Source organism: Diadema antillarum, unplaced genomic scaffold, assembly GCF_040938485.1.
Source record: "Diadema antillarum isolate AM-2024a unplaced genomic scaffold, OU_Dant_1.0 seq00000442_RagTag, whole genome shotgun sequence".
Lineage (NCBI taxonomy): Eukaryota > Metazoa > Echinodermata > Echinoidea > Diadematoida > Diadematidae > Diadema > Diadema antillarum.
In genome coordinates this window covers 444,485-467,418 of record NW_027271417.1, presented here as the reverse complement: position 1 = coordinate 467,418, position 22,934 = coordinate 444,485, and the positions used below count along the sequence as shown (strand labels likewise).

At 40.0% G+C, this 22,934-nt stretch overlaps 1 protein-coding gene across 1 annotated transcript; it reads right to left on the bottom strand.

The window, feature by feature from the left end:
- Positions 1-226: 226 nt before the first annotated feature.
- On the bottom strand, positions 227-19,031 carry LOC139732681 (uncharacterized). The gene is made up of 5 exons (XM_071643536.1): positions 16,928-19,031; positions 7,860-7,957; positions 5,423-5,772; positions 3,986-4,190; positions 227-1,720 (listed from the first exon to the last, which is right to left on the bottom strand). Exons 1-5 carry the CDS (start codon positions 18,699-18,701, stop codon positions 227-229), a joined length of 3,921 nt encoding a protein of 1,306 aa, XP_071499637.1. The 5' UTR covers positions 18,702-19,031.
- Between the last annotated feature and the right edge of the window lie 3,903 nt (positions 19,032-22,934).

Sequence of the window (22,934 nt, the reverse complement as noted above, 5' to 3'; positions counted from 1 at the left end):
GTGCTCAGTGCTATGTAAAAAGTGGTTTTTCTTGGTATCTCTCAAAAAGTTAAAAGCCAAGTACTATATCATCCCTTTTAAATGTTTTTGGCTCACACAATACTCAATTCTTTCACCATTTTGAACAAAAGCTCATTTAGGTCACTGCACTTTAGAAATCCCAGGAAAATATGAATTAGACATGGAGAAATAAAAGAATGAGCATGAGGGTGAGATACTCTTGAACTTACACCCCAGGAGAGGCTTGGCTGTCTAGTGACAGCTGACTGTCCATCCTTGCCTTCTTCTGTCTGGTGACCCCTTCCATTGCCTCCTCCTGTCTGGTGAGCCGTTTCATTGCCTCCTCCTGTCTGGTGACCCCTTCCACTGCCTTCTTCTGTCTGGTGACCCCTTCCATTGCCTCCTCCTGTCTGGTGAGCCGTTTCATTGCCTCCTCCTGTCTGGTGACCCCTTCCACTGCCTTCTCCTGTCTGGTGACCCCTTCCACTGCCTCCTCCTGTCTGGTGATTCCTTCCATTGCCTTCTCCTGTCTGTTGACACCTTGAACTGTCTCCTCCTGTCTGTTGACTCCTTCCATTGCCTTCTCCTGTCTGGTGACCCCTTGAACTGTCTCCTCCAGTCTGGTGACTCCTTCCATTGCCTCCTCCTGTCTGGTGACCCCTTCCACTGCCTTCTCCTGTCTGGTGACTCCTTCCATTACCTCCTCCTGCCTGGTGACTCCTTCCATTGCCTTCTCCTGTCTGGTGACCCCTTGAACGGTCTCCTCCTGTCTGGTGACTCCTTCCATTGTCTCCTCCTGTCTGGTGACTCCTTCCATTGCCTCCTCCTCTCTGGTGACCCCTTCCATTGCCTCCTCCTGTCTGGTGACCCATTTCATTGCCTCCTCTTGTCTGGTGACCCATTTCACTGCCTCCTCCTGTCCAGTGACCCCATGAACTGTCTTCTGTCCAGTGACCCCTTGAACTGCCTCTTCCTGTCTGGTGACTCCCGGAACTGCCTTCTCCTGTCTGGCGACCCCTTGAATTGTCTCCTCCAGTGTGGTGACCGCTTGAACTGCCTCCCCCTGTCTGGTGACCCCTTCCATTGCCTTCTCTTGTCTGGTGACCTCTTCCATTGTCTCCTCGTGTCTGGTGACCCCTTGAACTGACTCCTCCTGTCTGGTGACCCTTTCAACAGCCTTCTCCTGTCTGATGACCCCTTCCACTGCCTTCTCCTGTCTGGTGACCCCTTGAACTGTCTCCTCCAGTCTGGTGACCCCTTCCACTGCCTTCTCCTGTCTGGTGACCCCTTGAACTGTCTCCTCCTGTCTGGTGACTCCTTCCATTGCCTTCTCCTGTCTGGTGACCCCTTCCATTGCCTTCTCTTGTCTGGTGACCTCTTCCATTGTCTCCTCCTGTCTGGTGACCCCTTGAACTGACTCCTCCTGTCTGGTGACCCCTTCTACTGCCTTCTCCTGTCTGGTGACCCCTTGAACTGTCTCCTCCTGTCTGGTGACACCTTCCACTGCCTTCTCCTGTCTGGTGACCCCTTCCACTGCCTTCTCCTGTCTGGTGACCCCTTCCATTGCCTTCTGTCTGGTGACCCCTTGAACTATCTCCTCCTGTCTGGTGACCCCTTCCATTGTCTCCTCCTGCCTGGTGACCCCTTTCACTGCCTCTGCCTCAGCAATCACATTCCTTTTGCCTCGAGACAGTTTGGACAGCAGGACTTGCTTGAGTTTCTTGGGGAACAAATCATTAGATAATCAATTTAGGAACTTTGGGTAGTTAAAAAATACAAGGTGAACATCAATTTGTGATAAGTGTATTTCCTATGCAAGTTCATCGAACTTTTGATGTTGACTACCAATAACTGAACTAGCCTGGTATCTTTAGGTGATGTACCTGTAGTATGAATTTGGTGGTCATAGCTCAAAGCTCTGGAAAGTTGTTGAGAGCACACAATATATGGTACTAAAATCAGGGAAAGGTCATTGTATTTGATCTTTGACCTTGTCAGACTTTAGTCATAAATTATTCCAACTTGACCAGCATCTTCAGGTTTTGCGCCTGTGGCATAAGTTTGGTGGTCACCGCTCAAATTTGTTTTAAAGTTATTGTGAGTAAAACACAATACTACACAGTGCTTATCAGGGAAAGTGCATTGAGAGTTTGACCTCTGACCTTGTCAGACTTCAGCCATATTCAAACTTGACTGGTATCTTTCATTAGGTTATGTACCTGTGGTAAGAGTTTGGTGGTTATAGCTCAAAGCTGTGGAAAGCTAGACAGAGTACACCTAATTTTGGACACTGCTGTTAGGGATGGTTTGATGGATGCAATCTAGTTTATACATTAGACAACCTTCAGATGAGCTGAATTTATTTTTCAAATACTGGCAATGATATGAAAAGGGCATCCTTCAAACCTAAAGAAGAGTCACAAACATTTGATATGCAGAGACACAAATTAATAATGTTCGCACTGGGGTCTTTTCCATTTCATTATTGAAAGCAGTAAACCCATGTGGTGAGAAAGGTGTTGACGTTCAGTAAACACATTCCGTTGGTGAATAGCTAGAAGCTTTTTTTATTTGGAACAGTGCTCATGTGACGGTTTATTGCCACTTGGTCTAATATCAGATGGTCTACTTCCCAGTTCATCTAACACAACTACGGCTAAACTCATTTAATCTACTATCAATTTCATCTAATGCCTGTTTTGTCTAATCCTCACTTGGTCTGTTGCCCAGTTTGGCTAATTATCATTTCTTCTAATGACTAGATGGTCTAATTGCAATTTTGTCTCCTTGGACTTTTTTTTCCATTTTGTCTTATAAACTGTGGGTATCATATGAAACAGGTACAGCCCACATAGAAGTAGACCAACTGGTAATGAGGCAAAGTGGCAATTGGACTAAATGGTCAATAGATGAACTGGTTGAAACAGAACAAGATTAGACCATGTGGGTTGAGACTAAATGGCTACTAGACAAAATGGGAGCAGACCAAGTAATAGATCGCCAATGTGAAAACGTACAACTTCGTAGTTAAACCTCACGTGTAGCTTTAAATCACTATGGACATAGAAAATAAACAGTCACATTCTCAACTGTTACTACATGACTTTGCACATGAAATATGGAGCCATTTCACAGATTTAAGGAATAAGAATACAGTGTACATAGAGGATGATTAGTATTACTTTATACATAGAAATTTTGCCATTCCGTAACCCATTTACAGATTATGTCTGTGAAAGCAGGAACGGCGCAGTGTTTTCAAAAGTGTGGGGGCCCACTTCCGGGTTTCATGAGCTGACAAAGTGATGACACCTTATGTATTTCTTTGTATGGTGCACAAAAAGTGTGGGGGCCCGAGCCCCCACGGCCCCCACGGCTGCGCCGGCCCTGAAAGTTCATTTGAGTGAATCAAGTCGCCTTTGTGCACATTTATCACACAACATAGTTCTCAGACAAGCTCTGGGTGTAGGTTTAGCCACTTGTCCATTTTCACAGGCAAATTTGTACATTGCACAAGAGGAGTTAATACAATGATAATACCAGCTAGCAGTGCAGCAATAATTGCCAAGGCAACATATAACCATGAGCCAATCAGATTATGAGATGTTCACAGCAGCTGACAATTAGATGACCTCACAAATGCAAAGGTCCCTTGTATTGTTTTGCGAATGATTAATCTAAACACATGCCATGTGATGTCTTCTTCATATTCAAGCTAGTGATATAAAAACTATGTATATACACATTTCTTGAACACGTGATTTTCATCCATTTTCCCTCAATTTTCTTTTTTTTTTTAAACATTGATATTTTTGCTTTAAATATTGGTTTTTCATCCAGTTTCCCTGTCTTTTTTCAGAGAAAACATTGATGTTTTTGTTCTTGTGTTTGTTACCATTCAGGATTTCACATCAAAAAAGTTGAATAATCAAGCACACTTTGTACACTGCTTGCTTCTTGCATGGTTGTACCGATCTGATCTTACCATTTTTACAGCGCTAATTGGTGCCGGCTCTATGTGGGTGATTTTGCTCACTGCTTCATTATTCACCGGATTGGCTGAAATGGCCACAGGGACGGGGTCATTCGGGTTTGTGACTGGCGCAGGGGCAAATGAAATAGTCTGGCCGTTGGGAAATTCGATGACACCGGGTTCTGTCAGTTGGATTCCCTTTTTAGCCAGCTGAGCACTGTATGAGGGACAAATTACAGGAAAGACACATCACTCTGTGTTCACACTTCTCTCAAAGTCTAAGAGAAATTGATCTCAAGAAGAGTTTTCTCCTCAGGATTTTTACATGAGGATCTCTGAACTATGCCAGATGAAATCTCCCATCGCCATCAACTTGTTTCCTTGAGGTACAAATCTCACAGGGGATCAATCTCCTCCCCATTCCCCTCCATTTCTTTCTGGAATACCTACAATAATCAGAGAAGAGTGTGAATGTCAATATTGTTTTGACCACACTGTTATATACAATAATCAGAGAAAAGTGTGAATGTCATTATTTTGCATTGATCAAGGTGTGATATGCACATCCTTCGTTCAAATAGCTGTAGTGTAAAGCAAGATATATGCCAGCATGAAATTTCTGTGAATTTCACAGTATACAATTTTTTTTTTCGTTGCCACTGGCATTCAATTCATATAATATACGCAAGAACTTTCTTGCACATTTATATGTTGTGAACCTTGGCTCTTGTGAAACTAGCAAAATTAAAATGCTCATGAACATTCATGGTTTTATGGTAACTTTGAAGAGACTCTTTTCATATGATGAACATTTTCTCAGTTTTTCATATTCTTCTTCTTTCTTTTTTGCCAGAAAATAGCAAGAGACAGCAAACACATTTATTTTCAATACGGAAAGATAAATTCTGCCTCCCAGCTTCAAGCTACTGTATCATTAAACATATTTATCTCAATCTACACATTTTTCAGTATCATATGTCAATATCTGCATACTCAACACTGCAAACCTAGTAAGCACCAGGGCAGTGCACATTTCTTAAGCGGCGTTTACACCATGTTCTTAGCTGCCACAGCAGGCCCTTGTCACGGTCAGATAACAGAGGTTGGACTGTACATGAATAATGAGAAGGGTTGCTAATCAAAACAGACTTTACCTCCTGTGTTTTGTCCCTTTCATGGCACAGCTAGCATGGCTTGGTAAAAATTAAGCTCTTGAATAGACCATGTACTTCAGAGCCTCTTTTCTCAGTTCACACTTTTCAAGAGTGCTTGCTTTCTTTCCAGCATTTAGGTAGGTTAGGGGAGTCCACTTGAATTAATTTATACGTCATTTTAAAAGCTTAGAGTCTGCTCTTTCAGAATCTGCCCCTAACTGAAAATCCATGTCTGGTGACTTTTTGTTGGTTTTGTGGTGCACGGTCACAAATGGGTATTTTAGAGGAGTCCTACCTGATGAAATTCAGCAACTGGGCACTCTGGTTGGCAGAGCTGTCTGTGGACTGAGAAGACTCAGTGACCACTGCAGCCATTGTCTGACCACTAGGTTGCTGGGGGACATCCTCCTGGCTGTCGCTGTCGCTGTCTACAATGTGCACAATTTCTGGCTTCACCTCGACCGAGACTCCTTTGAAGTCATCCACAAGAACCCCCTCCTGGGAGGTCTGGCTCTCTCCAAGAGACACGTTGCTGGTGGAGACGGTTGTCATGGTATCGAGGGAGGGATTGAGGCTATCTCCTCCATTGCTGACTGTGTCGCAGCTGGAGCCCTGCACATTGGATGTGTCCACCATACTTTCAACCTGCTATACACAAAATGAGCATAGTTTTCATACACACACTTATTTCCCCATGTAAGATTATTTGCTTGGAGGAGTAAATGTATGACACCAGGCAATCACTAACATTATAAACAAGAAGATAGAACTGCTACCCAGTTCAAAAAGGTTTTTTTTTTTTTTTTTTTTTTTTTTCATTTTGCATTTTTTGGTGTATCTTTCACACAACGCAATATCATATTTATCATCAATTCACCACAGAACTTGTGTACATGTGTATTGATTTAGTCAGACAATGAATATCACTGGCAAAAGAGTTGTTCAAACACTCAATGGCTTACAAGAAATACCCAGTCCAAGAAGAACATTTTTTTCCCCCTCTCTCATCTTCTATTTTGAACAGTGCACCGTGCTAGGTTATAATAAACATGGATATAAATCCCAGTTACAATGAAATCACCTGTTCATATGCTGTAGGCCTCCTGTTCAGCCATAACAAAATCTTGATATAATGAAAGAAAATTGTTGGTCCCCGGGGGACTTTGTCATTTGGTAACAGGCGTACAAAGTATCTTTGACTATTAAAATGCAACATAAGATTTGCAACCATGAATTCGCCACACAATTTGTGTTTTTAAAGTGTTGTTTTGTTTTTTTTAAATGGACAATGAATATCATCCCCCCCCCCCCCCCCAAAAAAAAAAACAACAACAACAACAACACAAATAAAACACTGTTTGGCACTGTAACAGTTTAAAAGATTTAACCATTACCCAGTTCAAGAGAAATGTTTTCTTTTTTCGTTTTTTTTTTCTTGCATTCCAGTATATCTTTGACACAATGTAACAAATTTGAAAACATCAATTCAACACACAATATGTGTACAACTGTATTAGTTTTTTTGTTTGTTTGTTGTTATTTTTTCAACAGGCAATGAAAATAACTGAAAAAAAAAATCCTAAACAGTCTAAGAAATACCAGGTGAGCCATTGCCGGTTCAAGAAGTATGGTGTTTTTTTTCCTCTCCTTTTTTTTTTTCTTCCATATCTTTTGACACAGTGCAACAAAAAAAAATTGCAACCATCAATTCCCCCACACAATTTGTGTACAAGTATATATATATATATATATATATATATATTTCTTTTTTTTTTTCACAGAAAATAAATATCAGAAAAAGGAACAAAACAAAAACTGTTTAATACTTTTACAGTTCACATGAACTAAATTGTTACCCATGTTCAAGAAGAATGGTCTTTCTTCTCTTTTTCCCCTTGCATTTCAGTATATCTTTTTGACACGGTACAACATAAAATTTGAAGCCACCAATTCACTACAAAATTTGTGTAACGACTAAAAAGAAGTGTATTTTTTTTTTTCCCCAAGGACAATGAATATATTTTTAATGTGTTGAAGATAAGTCCTGAGTATACTCGGGCTGGTGTCAATGATGGGAAATGCGTGTTGAAGCAAAAAACAGCCTGTCCACATCGGGATATGGCCCAAAACTGCTAAATACTTATTTTTTCAAATGACTGTGTTTGAGGAAGATATCAAACAACCCCAAAATCCTTATATATTGCAACATAAGATTGATGCAGCATTCAAACATTTGGGCTCGTAAAAGATGACACTCTGAAACAAAATATGAATATCATTGGTAATGTGACAGTCCATCTATACTCAAGGGCTACAACCAACCTTTCCCAAAACTTTTATGTTGAAATGAACATTAGTTCAGCACCACATGTCAGATTATGTGGAGTTTGACTGTAATTGAACTACATATTTCATATATGATGGAAAAACATTGGTGTTCTTTCTAGATCCTCAAGAAACATATTGAAAGTATTACACAAATTATGGCACGAAAAAAAGTACATGGTGTAGACTAAGAATTGTTCAATGCATCAACTAGTGTATGTTTCGACATAAGTGTAACAAGATGTTATTTACTGCTTGAACCAATCAAAATCTGAGTTTATGGACCTTGCAGCTTTTAATAGGTGAAAATCTTCATACAATTACCCCTTCCCAACTCAAATAAACATGGCATGGGAGTAATGAAAGATGACTAGGTCTCTTCTTTCCACACTACTTATTTTTCTCACCTCTCCTGACGGCGGCAGCTGCCGTGTATTACGGGCAAAGATTGCATCCACTGCTCCTTGCACAATCTCCCACGACTTATTTTGGGTAATGGCATCTCCTGAAATAAAGTGCAAGTCAAATGTACCCCTGACATAATCAAAGCTGAATAACCAGTATACATTTGTACCCACCTTATAATCCAAGTTTTACTTTTAATTTTAAATCAAATTATTGGAGAAGAAATACTTCATTTCTCCACTTATTAATCTCATATCCTTTTTTTTTTTTTCCCTGCCTATTTTCAAATATCTAGTATATTAAATGTGAGGGGTACACTGAAATTAGGATTCAGACAATAGAAATAATTAGTCAAATCTAAATACAGGAATAAATTCCAAAACGTTAAGAGTACGAAAAGACAAAATGATATAGATCAATGATTTCTTTCGGACATTATCAAAGACATGTGGAAATTCATGAAAGTAACAACAGTCACCAGAGATTGGAAAGACAAAAGACAGATGATAACACGGGGGAAAACCAAAAACAGAAATAATTCATCAGTGCTCTAGCAAGGGTATTGGATGGAATCTATTCAAAGAGTTTACAGTTCTATAGACCAGTTCGTAATTCCACTTTGCGCATGAGCAGAAAAAGGTCATTTGTACCAACAGACATTTTGGTTTGTAAATTCACTGAGATAAGCATTTGTGATGCAATGATTATTCATGTGATCCTTATCTACATGGCGCTTGCCAGCACATCCAACCGAGAGCGAGAATGGTATTTTGCAATATAAAAGAAAATAGGCTGTTATTAGATTCAATACAAAACAATGAAATGGATGCCTGCTAAATTGACAACTGATGGATTATTCTGATCACCTGCTCTAAACGTAAGCTCATTCTTTGTTTGAACATGAATTCCATAAATTGTTACCAGTACGTCAGGCAAGCTTATGCATTATGCCACTTTGAAAACGAGTGAAGTGCCTAACCATCTGAGAAAAAAGAAAGGTCATTTGTACATAAGCTAATTACGAATTGGCTTATTCTAATCACCATCTAGAAATCACAGCATCTTGAAAAACTTAATACTACAAATAATTCAGAACAAAATTAGCTCATATGCATGTTGATCATCAATCATCACAGGTGCAGAAACTCACTTTTAATACCCATGGTAATTATCTTACACATCTTACATATTATATACATTCATGGCCACTTCTCGAGTGGCAAAGGGCAGTGGGGGGGGGGGGAGGGGGGTTGTAGTGGGATGTCGACGGTAGTTCCACAGCAGTAACTACATTTTTGTTGATAACAAAAAAGACCAAAAAAAAAAAAAAAACAACCAAACATCTGTTTCCAATGGGTATGCTTATTATCACATGGCACTTCTTAAACCCATAAAAATTTCTTTTTTTATTTTATTTTTAAGGACGTTGAGGACAATCATGGATCACCTGCACTCCAAATAACTATTGTACAGCGGCTGGTTTGTCGGCTATACGTGTACCTATGGAAGGATATCCATCTCTAAGAAAGCTTAATAAGCTACAAACATGTAAGCAAATCAGCAGACAATTATTGAGAAAGTGATTCAGTTGCAATGTGAGCAAACTAGCTGACATGGCATCTTCAAAGAGCTTTCAAAAACCATGTGAATATGATGTTGCTGTTTACAAATTTTCATTTGTTATACAAACAGCATAAACAAGATACTTTGAATTTAAAAAAAGAAAAATTGTTCATTTATGCTTGAGAAAAAATGCAACTACAAACTGTACGCAGTCAGAGACTATAGAAGTTTGCAAGACCATTGCATTTTAACCATAATTATGTAGTGATGTATCATAGATGAAATGTGGTGCCATTGTCTGATGTCTCGTCAGAAAAGCAAGCTGGAATGAAAGCTTAATATCCTTCATCATACTAACACATCAGTCTGTATGTATGAAGTCAGGTAATGATGATAAAGCTCTCAATAGGGGTAAGGATTCGCCTGCTGTCTTCTGACAGATCAAGAAGAGATCACAAACAATGTCACGGGCAGGGCTTGAATTAATCAACGGCCACTGATAGCCACTGATGGCCATACATTTACCTGCCCTTTTCTTTTGTCTGTTGTTTTTCTGTCTGTGACCCTGCACCACAAAACCAACAAAAAGTCGCCAGACATGGATTTTCAGTTAGGGACAGATTCTGAAAGAGCAGACTCTAAGCTTTAAAATGATGTATAACTCAATTAAAATGGAATTCCCTAACCTACCTAAATACTGGAAAGAAAGCAAACCCTCTGGAAAAGTGTGAACTGAGAAATGAGGCTCTGAAGTACATGGTCTATTCAAGCGCTTACTCTTCATTAAGTCGTGCTACCTGTGGCGTGAATGGGACAAAAAAAATAATGATGTAATTTGTAGCAACAACAATGAAGGGATTATCAAATTAAGCTGAAATTAATCATGCTTTATTAAAACATTCTGTCCATGATTAATATCAACTATTGAAAGCAGTGGCATTATCATTTCAAAAGTTATTAGAGTTGAAAGTAAAGATGCAAAGGATTTTAAAAGAAATGAAGAGGGCCCTCTAAGAAAACCTGATCAAACTACCCTACCAAAAAAAGGAGTTGTAGAAAAACTGCTGAAAACCCACTTTCCCCATTCAATTTATGATCCCAAATTCAAGAATAATGTAGAACAGCTCTTTCCAAAAATATAGAAAACTCAAAATTGACTTGGTTGACCAGTTTCACCTATTTTGAGTCCTCGCATAAAATCAAAGGGGTGTGACTTTTTTGTTGGTTTTGTGATGCACGGTCACATAATGAAAGGCCATAAACGTGGTATCGCTAGTATAACTGTGTATAATGCATACTTTTAATGTGTGTGTGTGTGTGTGTGTGTTATATTGCAACTACACCTAAGTGCCTTACATTGCGTTTCTCGTCATTTTAGAAACTAGAAAATGTCGCTATGGGCGACTGGTATGCCTCCGCCATAATGCATGATTCTCCTAATAGGTCTAGATAGTACATGTGGACAATATGTGATTACATTTTCACAAAATTGGCAAAATAATAAAATGACAAGTTTGTCACAAATGTGTTGAATGTTCACCATCCTTGACCTAGGTTTAATTGGATGAATAGGGGGAGCATGTATTTTGGATTGAAGGATTTTAACTTGACTTTGACCCCATTCATACGTTTATGCATTGAGTAATTTTCAAGGTATGGAGAAAAAAGAGCAATTTCTGTATTGAATAGTAAATTGTTACCATTTTCATCTGACCCTTGACCCTAAAATTCATAATATAATCACTGTCAGGCAGAACACGCATAAATATGTACAAGTAGTACGTTTCAAGATAGCTTGAGCCACTTCCGAGATATGGAGGAAAAAATTAGTTCAGCACTTTCACTTGATCTTTGATCTTTGACCTTTTGACCTTTGAGGCAAAAACCAAAGAAAACAAGGAAAAGTAGAAATTACGCGGTGCGTAATATATGTCCCAGCCGGAATTACATGTAGCATTTTGTAGCAAAATGTACAATACAGGTCAAAAATCAAGTTCAAAGGTCAAAGAAGTCAAAGGTCAAAATTCTGTGTAGAAGTTTTGAAGCCCTCACCTAGTGCCATCATATAAAGCAAAACGGAATCGAAATCGGGTTAGAAATGGCGAAGGAGTAGCATTTTGTAGCCATTGAACAATACAGGTCAAAAATCAAGGTCAAAGGTCAAAATTCTGCGTAGAAGTTTTGAAGCCCTCACCTAGTGCCATCACATAAAGCACACGGAATCGAAATCGGGTTAGAAATAGCGAAGGAGTAGCATTTTGTAGCAAAATGTACAATACAGGTCAAAAATCAAGGTCAAAGGTCAAAGAAGTCAAAGGTCAAAATTCAGAGTAGAAGTTTTGAAGCCTTTACCTAGTGCCCATCACATAAAGCACACAGAATTGAAATCGGGTTAGAAATGGCGAAGGAGTAGCATTTTGTAGCCAATGTACAATATAGGTAAAAAAATCAAGGTCAAAGGTCAAAGAAGTCAAAGGTAAAAATTCTGTGTGGAAGTTTTGAAGCCCTCACCTAGTGCTATCACATAAAGCAAACGGAATTGAAATCGGGTTAGAAATGGCGAAGGAGTAGCATTTTGTAGCAAAATGTACAATATAGGTCAAAAAAATCAAGGTCAAAGGTCAAAAAATCAAGGGTCAAAATTCTGTGTAGCAGTTTTGAAGCCCTCAACTAGTGCCATCACATAAAGCAAACGGAATCGAAATCGGGTTAGAAATGGCGAAGGAGTAGCATTTTGTAGCAAAATGTACACAATATAGGTCAAAGGTCAAGGTCAAAGGTCACAACTGAAATTCTGCGTACAAGTTTCAAAGCTCCCATGTAATGCTATCATATAAAGCAAACAGAATCAAAATTGGCTCATAAATGACAGAGAAGTAGCAAATTGAAGATTTTGATCACACACACAAACGCACAGACAGACAGACGGACGGACGGACACACGGACACACACACGTACGGAGCCCGTTTCATAGTCCCCTGCTCAAACTCGTTCGGCGGGGACAAAAAAAAAAAAGCTTTCCAGAGAATCTCTATTAGGTTATACATGCATACACCAAGTGTAAAAAAAAATAATAATCCTAATGCTTTGCATAAACATGAGGGAAATTGTTAAATTTTGAAGTGTTGCCCTAGACCTTTGACCCCCTGAACCCTAAATTCTCTAGATAATCACTGCCAGTCAGTACATGTACATATACTATGTTCCATGAAAGATATCTTGAACAATTTCCAAGGTACAGGGAAAAAAAGGTGAATTTTAATATTTTTACTTGACCTTTGACCTTTGACCTCATGACCCAAACTTTCACCAGAGATCTTAATTGGGGTAATACATGTATACACTAAGTTTCAAGAAAACATCTTCAGGCATTGCAATAGATATGGTGGAAATAGTGAAATCTTATGTATTTGACCTTGACCTTTTGACCTTTGACCTTGAGCATGTGCACCCAAAAGTTAACAGGCACAAACTTCACCCCCTAATACACTTACATGCCAAGTTTCATTAGGATACCTCAAGAGGTTTTGATAGTTACCCTGTCCACAAAATTCATTAGGAACGGACGGACAACCCGAAAACACAATGCCTCCGGCACCACTTTGTGGTGGAGGCATTATTACCGGGGGGGGGTGGGGGGGGGGGGGGGGGAGGGGATATATCCCCCCAGAAATGGAGGAAGGGGGGGATGGCCTGTATAATCATCCCCCCCCCCCCTGAAATTTGAGAACAAAAATGAGGAAGCAGAAATGTGATTGTATCAATTTTGGCATATTGCATGACGTTCGTACGCCCGCCTTCAGACAGGTAACAGAGCTGAACAGTCCTATCTTGTAGGATAGTGTATACATAATTTTCTCAAGCGCTTGCTCGCTTCGCTCGCCCGCGAAGAAAGTAATATCGACATAAGGTATGGTCCAGACGTTGACAAAGTCAAATAGCATAGGCTTACATGTAAACATGCTATGACGCGAGCAACTATACCGCCATAATGAACCCCCTCCATTTCCTGAAATAATTCCTGAAACGGGATGACTGATCCATCTATGGGCATACCCAGGGATGATCAGGGGCGTTGAATCTATCGGGGTGGGGGCAAAGGGGCATTTGCCCCGCCCCTACGGAAATGTTTGGGGCAGACAAATCATTTAACCCCCAAGCAATTCCAGAGATGAGGACAAATCTTGAACTTTCCTTATGGAAAATTGTCCAACTACTGCCAGAACTATGCACCTGATCGTTGAATTGCAATCATAAATATGCAAAAGCTCTGCTACTGGGTCCCTTTTGATAGACTTTGTACACTTTTGAGATTGACGTATATCCTTATTTTATCAAAGAGTGTGCAGCAGATCTTTCATTTACAAAAGCTCTCTCAAATGCAGAGGCATCGATGGATGGGGGGGGGGGGGGGATGGTTCCCCCTAAAAGTATTGGGGACAAACATCATTTGGCTTCTCCTCGTAACTCCCAAAAATGTGGAAATGTTTTTACTTTTTGATAGAAAACTTTCTAAATATTTTCACCCAAAGATGGCTGAATTTCGATCTGAAAGTACAAAATCTCCCTCGCCTAAGAGGGGATAGGCCTAACCCCTTCCATACCCTCCTCGTGCAGTCCTTTCTACTTCATGCACTTTAGATCGACAGATTTTAAAATGTTTCATCTAAAGTGTGCACCAGGTCTGTTACTTCAGATTAAAGAAATGCAAATGTTCCGTGGGTTGGAGGAGATATCTAGGTACTTTCAATTAATGGAGGGTTCCCATTCCCCTAAAAAAAAAAAATAATAATAATATACACTGTACACTTCTGGGATTGAAATTTTCCCAGATTACATCATACATAAATGTGTTTACAAGATATATTCTCTGAATTCTAAAAATGCAAAAAGCACCCTCGTATGCAGGGAGTGATCCTGGAGGACGGGGAGCGTGGACGGGGAAGAGGGAAGGTGCAAACATATCATTATGATCCCGAATGTAATAATTTTTTTTTTTGCGTTTTTTGATAGAAAACTGGAAGGGTGGTGTTAGCACTCGCCCATGCCTTCTCCCTGCTCGCCCGTCCCCTTCCTCCCCCCTCCCCTCCCCCCGCCCCTATGCATACAAGTAGACTGTGGCTATACTTTGAACATAGAGAGTTTTCCAAATATGCCATAAAGGGTGTGCACCAAGACGTTTAAATGCAATCAGAAAATACAGAATCGCCCTCGCATAGGAAGGGGGGAATAGGAAATGGGGCTTATCCCCTACCACCTTCTCTGATTGACAAATTTCCAGATATTCCAACAAAAGTGTGCACCAGATTGTTGAATTTCACTTCTAAAACTGAAAAAAAGCTCCCTCGAATATGGGAGACGTATCTTGCCACCCTCCATTGCTTGGTCCTCTCTATAGACTTAGTATACTTGGGGAATGACAATTTCCGAATTTTCCACAAAAATATTGTTTTATTATTTCAATTCAAATAACGCAAAAGCTCCGTCTTGTGTTCCCCCCTCCCCACACCCTCCCCCTAAGCTCTACCTCACTAGACTTTGTACATACTCACACAAAAATGGTGCACACTAGGAATAAGAGCTAATTTCCATGATTTTAACACTTCCCTGAAAAAAAAAACCCTATTTATTTCTTACATTATTATTTTTTTTTAGGGGGGGGGGGAGGCACGGGAAAAAAATTCCAAGTATAGCACCAAAACTTCGCTACGCATTAGATCGCTGGTTCTGAAAATGCAAAATCCACCTTCGTGTGGGAGGAAAAATGCCCCTTATCTACACCCTCGTGTGCTTGCTTGTTCTGTTTGAATTGCTTAATAGACAGCATTCATAATTATTCATCAGAAATATTAATACAATTAGTTTATTCAAATAATAACATTTTATAGGCAAATTGTTCATTGTAATCTATATCAAAAATATTCTTGCTACCTTAAAGGGATTTTATAGTTTTGGTGGAGACCTAATTTCAGGTTTCTAACATTTTTTTTTAATGAGATAATGAGAAACTTCTTATGAAATATGAAAGAGCATGTGATTCCTTGAGGAATTCAACATTTGTTTGATGAAATTAGTTTTGAAATGGCTGAGATATCCAAAACAGAGCAATTCTAATAAAGTGTGGGACCCACATTTTATTGTGATCGCTTTGTTTTACTTCGTTTTTGGACGTTTCAGTCATTCTGAACCCGATTTTCATCAAATAAACTTTGAATTCCTCTTAAAATGGTATGCTCTGTAATTTTTCATAGGTGGTTTTTTTGTTATCTCGCAAAAAAAAAAGCCCAATTCTCATCTCCCACCAATACTGTCCCATCTCTGAAGTTTAAACAAGTGGGACTGTTTCAAGTCGATAAAACACCCAAACATGCATAAAAACTGCCGCTTGGGAGGGGGACAAAATTATCTTGAGGGAGGGGAACATCCCCCTCCCCCCCCCCTCGCTCCGCTCGCTCGGGTTCGGTCCCATTCATGATATTAAGTGTAAGAATTAATACAATAAGTTTATTCAAAATGATACCATTTTAAGATAATGCTACCTTGAACAATTGGAACTGTTTCAAGTCGACAAAAGGCGCAAAAACATGCATCAATTGCACCATGCACAACATCAAAATGCAATTTTGCTTTATTGACTTAAAAAAAAAAAGAATAGCTACAGGAAAATATCTACTACGTTATTACAAACGAAGAAATGGATATATCCATATTACCATTTTCTTGAATTTATTTGGGCATTATTCAGGGCTGTGTTACGTTTTTGAAAGGGGGAGGGGTGTCGGGTAAATTGCCCGTCAGTCAAAAAGAAAGAACATCAACAGACAAGAGAAACAACAAGAAAAAAGTCTTCATACTCTTTTAAGGTTTGATTTTCCGCCGAAAGTCGACTAACAAGCAAGAAACAAACAAACAAACAAAAACAAGAACAAAAAGTCTTCATATTTTTGCTGCCACTTCCCTCCCACTTTGCATGCAAAAGAAAGGGGCTTTCAATCCTTGAAAAGTGTGTGTGTGTGGGGGGGGGGGGGAACCAAGCTTCTCTCTTCCCCCCCCCCCCCCCCCAAACCGGTCCTGTCCGTTTATGGGCTTGTAATTGTGGTGATGGTGACCTATCATCCCCACCACTCCTAAGTACGGATTTACGCCGTTGTGTGTGCCCTTTCGACCAGAATTAGATGCCCTTTTAAGTGGTCTTTGTCGATGCCCTTTCAAATGGCCTTGATGCCCCTTAACCCGTTGAGGACGAGTCCCGAGTATACTCGGGCAGGGGTCTATGGGAAATGTGTGTTGCAGCAAAATCAGTCCGTCCTCAACGGGTTAAAATTTTGGGGCATCCATGGGCCACTTTGCCCCAAGGTGGGAAAAAAAACAACTTTTAGAAATGGAATTGACATTCAAAACTCTTATTCTGTGCCTTGCAAGGGGAAGCACTATTACTGGGACAAGTTTTATGTAATTCTAACTTTTGTAATACAGACATACTGTGCATACATCATATTGACTTACCTTCTTGCTCTTTGCACTCAAGAGTATTGTCTCCAGAAGAGTGTTCTTGCTCAATCTCCGTTTCGATCAGTAGTTCTGTCACCTTTGCCATCTGGAGGGGATCCTCTAGGTGGAGGCAGTCTCCCAGTGTGTGGCTCTTCTGGCCCAAGAATGCTGCAAGCAACTCCTGCTCACTTTCCTTGAGAGAGAGTAGCTGGTACATTATGGTGACATGCCGGCATAGCTCTGTGCTAGAGATGTACTCTGGATGGGCCATTGTGGACGCTTGAACAACATTCTGGAGACAGTCCGAAGCTCTATGCGTAATGTCAGAGAAAGGAATGCCAAAGAGGTAAGGATTCTCCTGCAGAATGTTCACTTCTCTCCTCTTGTCTAGAAGGAACTGGATGTTGGCATACATCTCAGATGTCAGCAGAACTGGAACTTTTCTGCCTCTCTTTCCAACAACCTCAATCAGACTCAGTCTTGTGCAAAGATGCTGTTCCCATGGTGATAGGGAGGACAGAATGTCTGGATGGACGTTTTCCGACTTGACATTTGACACATCTTGGCAGGTCAAATTCTCCACTTCTCCACTCCTCCAGCGGTTGAACATGACCAGATCAGCAAGAATGAACTGAGCAAGGACAATATACTCTCTGTTCAGAAGACGCGGGGATTGCTCTAAAACGGCCATCTGCTTCTTGATAAACTCAGAGACATATTGGTGCACTTTCCCCACCTGACTTAATAGTTGCACACCAGAGGGAACATCCAACAGGTTATCATGCAGAGCCTGCAGCATTTCCTTGGAGAGCTCACACTGCCACTCCTTCTTGCAGAGCTCATAAAAGTGTCCTGCCAGAGTTGTCATGAGAAGGTCTTTTTCACGGGCACCTTCTGCCATGCAAATTATTGCGCACATTAGCAGACTATGACCAAAATTTTGGGAAAGCGAGGGTGTTGCATAGCTTCCTGTCACTTCATCAAACCCCACTTCTTGTTTCACAGCGGTAACCACGGCGTTAAACATGGCCCGGCTGATGCAATCCGTCATCGTCAGCATTGGCATCGTTTCCTGGATTTTCAGCAGCAGGCTTGCCACCTCAAGCATCCTTTGGGTGATGAGGTCGTAGCAGGCGGGACTGGCAGCACTGGTTTGCTTCAACAGATGATTTCCCATCTTACAGATGAGGTCATCGTTCTGTGCTATTCTGTCGATTGGATGAGAAATCTTCATGCGACTTAGCACTTTCTCCTGGAAGTCATCAGAGCATTGTAATTTGACACTCGTATCTTGCTTTGTGAACGCCCCATTACTTCTGTCCACAATACAATGTATTTTGTGAAGATACACGCAAGATCTTTTAAACCAGCCAAGACATTGATCGCAAGGCTGCAAATTTCTGTAGTCAGTCTCAGACGCACTTCTGTTTGCTGGTATTATGAATCCCCTCTGATTTTGCAGAACGGATAAGTTGTGCTGATTGTCTCCAATATATTGCAAGATCTTGAATAGTTTTACTCTCTCTGTGGAATTCGTTGGTGGTGAGAGAGCCTTCTGAACAGAAGTTTCATGTGCGTGGATGCATTCTAGGTGTAATGGCAGGTTGTAAGTCAGTTTTCTACAATATGGACAGCAGTGTTCTTTGACGTTTAGACACACAACCCTGATCGATTCTGTCTTTTCACCTGGATTGGACTCTCTCATCTTCAGATCGGGAAAACAGCAACAATGATAAAAAGAGAAAAGGACAATATTGTCAACAGTTTCATTACTATCAGCACATAACATTGAAGTACTATATCTTTAAGAAAAGCTTCGAGTGCATCTAGAAAAGCATGGTGTGCATTTGCATATTCCATCACACTCGTATAAAAAACCCTGGCAAGAACACTGTATAAGTGACTCTGCATCACAGCACCAACCAAACAAGGCAAGTGCCAAATTGTTTCTTGCCCATTCGCATACAAGAAATTCCCAGAAGTTCATTGACCCGCTTATGACCATTGACCTTGTGGTGACCTTCAACTCCACAAGGGACATTTACCATCCAAGTTTGGTCACAAACGGACATAGGGATCAATAGTTATGAGCCACAATCGAAACGTGCCCTAAAAACTTAACATTGGGCCCTTAAAGTTTGTTGACCCCTATCAGACGGACTCTCTTATACCTATCTAAATATTGGAAAGAAAGCTCACACTTTCAAAAAGATGTACTGATAAAAGAGGTTCTGAGGTATTGGGTCTCAAATGCTTAGTCGTAACAAGCCAGGCTCTACGCAATGAATTGGACGAAAAACAAGACAAGATGTTAAAGGACAAGTTCACCTTCATAAACATAAGGATTGAGAGAATGCAGCAATATTAGTAGAGCACATCAGTGAAAGTTTGAGGATGCAAACGTTATGAATTTTTAAAATTTTTGTGTTGGAACTGCTGGATGAGGAGACTACTAAGGCTCGTGATGTCATATGAGTATAACCGTATAAAGAAAATGTAAAGAAAATTCAACATATTTTCACTTTTTTTGCATAATAAAAGAGCACTTGACTTGCCTCTTTCTACAGGCAATGGGAATAATATTACCCATAACATATGTCAGTAACGAGTGAAGGGAAAGTGTACTTTTTTCAAAAGATGAAATTTTGTGAAATTCTCTTTATATTTTTCTTATATTGTTGTACGCATGTGACATCATACACTGCAGCAGTCTTCTCATCCAGCGGTGACTGCACAAAAAATTGCAAAATTCATAACTTATTGAACGGATTGTCTGATTTTCCTCAAACTTTCAATGATGTGTTCTACTAATATTGCTGCATTCTCTCAATCCTTTATGTTTAATGAAGGTGAACTTGTCCTTTAAACTCCCTAGAATCATCTCTGAAGGAATGGAATCATTAAGCTGAAATTTGCACACTTGAGTATCAACACATTCTATTCTTGACAAATATCAACTTTCAAAGCAGCAGCATCATCCTTACAAAAGGTATCAGAATTGAAAGTGAAGAGTACGTTTCAGTCAGTCCGCAGCTGCGAGCGGAAACGCACGTATTTATTCAAGTCGTATGCACGGCTGAGCGGTGCTTGCATACGTAATGAGCAGATACATGGTCATGAATAAATCTGTGTAGAACGAGCATTTTCTTGTCAGTTTTCAACACTTTTAATATCTGACTGAAAGAGAAAACATTAGCAAATATGCTCATGATCAAAATAAAACGGAAAAGAAGAATATAGAATATCAAAATCTCTCTGGAATTCGGTATTGTATTCAAAAATATATTCCTTCTCGTTGACGCCAAAAAACTAACCTGAAATCTTTCATGCCCCTCTAAAATACGGTAAAGACGATGTCCGCTAAAGTATATAGTATCACAATAAGGGCAAGTTTTCTCATCTTCATTTCAATACGGGTCAGGAACTAGCAAAATTCAGAGACATGTCTAGCGTCGAGTTTTAAAAGATTATCCTCGCGTTCGCACCGGAATTCCAGGTCTGTGATTGGTCGAAATCTGTCGCAAGACGCGGCGTGTCGCATTGCGTAGTATCCATTGGCTGCTGACTTAATGCTGTGAGTTCAAAAACTATGTATCAGATAAAAGTGTCATTGATATTGAGTAATAGCTGAATAGTGTACAATTGAGTTGGAGGTAATTTCAAAATGAAAGCCTATTATTAGTTTCATGAAATCCATGATTTTTTTAAATGTTAGGTTCCAGATTGTGATCGAATTTTCACTCTCTATACAAAACTTGAACTTTACACAGGAACCAATGATGTGTATGTGAGTGTGCACTTACAATGACCCTGAACAATGGACCTGGCTACCACCTGTCCCGAGCTCTGCTGCAAGGCACATGAATGCTTTATCAATTATTCATGTGGATTGCCCTGAGCACTGCTAGTCTGAATTCTTGACACAGGTGAAATGCACATGAAAGAAGTAGAGCACATGTTTCCATGTGCTTGCACACACCACATTTCAGAATGATCAAAGACTAGCTGCGACAGTGGAATTCCTCATGAAGCATTCCAATCCTGGGTCATTGTCCACGACCATTGTCTGGGTATCAACAACACACTCCACGCGTGTTCATTCACTACCCCACTTCCGGTAAGAAAACATAATTTGCCTTGTTTTCAACAGGAAAATTCACAACCTTAAAAATGGTGCCCCTCTTCATTTTTTAATTGATCATACTCGCTCAAGTTTCACGATGTGAAATCGAAGAAATTACGGAGATCTATTTTCAATACCAGTCAGGAACTAGCAAAACATCAAACTATGATCTAAAAGCTTCTTGAACACTGGCAAAATAATCGTTTACTTTGACGCTAAAATGGACTACTATATTGAGATCAAAAATAGGGAAATTAGGTATCAAATTAAAGAGCATAATCAGCTCTATAACCTACCCAAACCATCTTGGGTCAAACAATGCACTGCGAAAGCTATGAAAGCTGCTGTTGCGACCTCTGCAAAAACTCTCGCAAAGTATCGTGAAATCTCGTCAGTCTCAAGGGCACAAACTGCGCAAACGTGATTCTGAATAAAACTGTCGTTCGTGCCTCATTATCGCACGCGCTGGCGGACTGACTGGTTTGGGGTTTAAAGAAATGAAAAGGGGCCTCTAAGACATACCCACTGCGTAATCACACCATTCTACAGAAAAGTGTTCTACAAAAACTGCTAGAAACATTATTTATTATACATGTGTATCAAGGTTCTGGTTATTAAACTACATGCCTTCAGTGACATCAATAACAGACTACTATTGAAGTCACCTGTATGCATATAGTGTCAACCTGAACCTCTCAGGCCTGGTATATTTGTAAATTACATCCCTCACTATCTATTTGTAGTTCATTGATTGGTTAAGAGCATTACACGTGCCTAATCTTAGTTTCATAAGAAAATCTATTTCCATTTTTTCCCCCTGCAGAAATAGCACAAAAATATATCCTACAGCCATTGCAATATTTGCTAACTTGCACTGCACCACTCACACAACAGGGCATATTGTAGTGCATGAGACAACATCACATCACCTATAAAGGTTTTCTGCCAAATGCAAACCATTTTCTAGAAGACAGTACAGCGTATCGGACTGTTGATACATACTTTTTTTATGTGATATTTTTTTTTTTTTTTTTTTTTGGGGGGGGGGGAAAAATTACTTGGAGACCCGCATCAACCATGTATATTACTTTGCTGTTACTCTTAAAATTCATTGAGAGGATGTAAAACAAAATACCAAGCCATTGTTTGAGGCACCAATTAACCCTAAAAGGGCCGGAGGGGGGGGGGTGGAATCCTCCCCCCTCGCCGTTTCGTGCTATAATGCGAGAAGGGGTGGAATCTGCCCCCTCCGGTCTTAGCATAGCCAAAAAAGCCTGGGTCCCTTTAGGGTTAAACTACGTGCCTTTGGTGACATCAATTTATAGCTCAATTTTCTTCGAGGCTGTGACCCGAAGAATCAAGTTATTTATTTTATCAAGAGCTCACTGTGGAATGAGTGCAAATGCACCTGTTCTTGCCGCTTTTTGAAACGTCTCTTCTGCCGTTCTCCCCACCCCATTCTCCTCCTCCTCTTCATCCTCCTCTTCATAAACTTCCACCTCCCAATCTTCATCCTCATCGTCATTGTCTGTCTCCTCCTCTTCCTCCTCTTCTCTTGTGACTGCATCTCAGTCGCTGCTTCCCTCTCTTGTCTTAATTGTTTCTCGCCTCCTAAAAATATGAGCAATGCAAAGCAAAAACACCACCAACAAAATCTAATTAATGAGATCAGGTTTAGTCATCTTCTGAGGTAATGCATTATATGTTTGAATCATGTATCCTGTTGTGATTATTACTTTGTAACGCACAGTAGAGTATATCATTATAGTAGCTGCTCAATATAAATGTGATTTATTATTTTCATTATTATCATAATCATTATTATTATCATTATCATTATTATTTAGAAAATCATAACTTCAATAGAGATTTTGTACAGTGTTTAAAAGTAGAATGATG

What these genes read in the sequence shown, in the direction of transcription:
- LOC139732681 (XM_071643536.1), bottom strand. Translation starts at nt 18,701, where the DNA reads ATGTTATGTGCTGATAGTAATGAAACTGTTGACAATATTGTCCTTTTC. An exon ending in AGCTGCCGCCGTCAGGAGAG is followed by an intron (nt 5,773 to 7,859) that starts GTGAGAAAAATA and finishes TGTGTATAGCAG; the next exon opens with GTTGAAAGTATGGTGGACAC. An exon ending in CAGTTGCTGAATTTCATCAG is followed by an intron (nt 4,191 to 5,422) that starts GTAGGACTCCTC and finishes TCCCTCATACAG; the next exon opens with TGCTCAGCTGGCTAAAAAGG.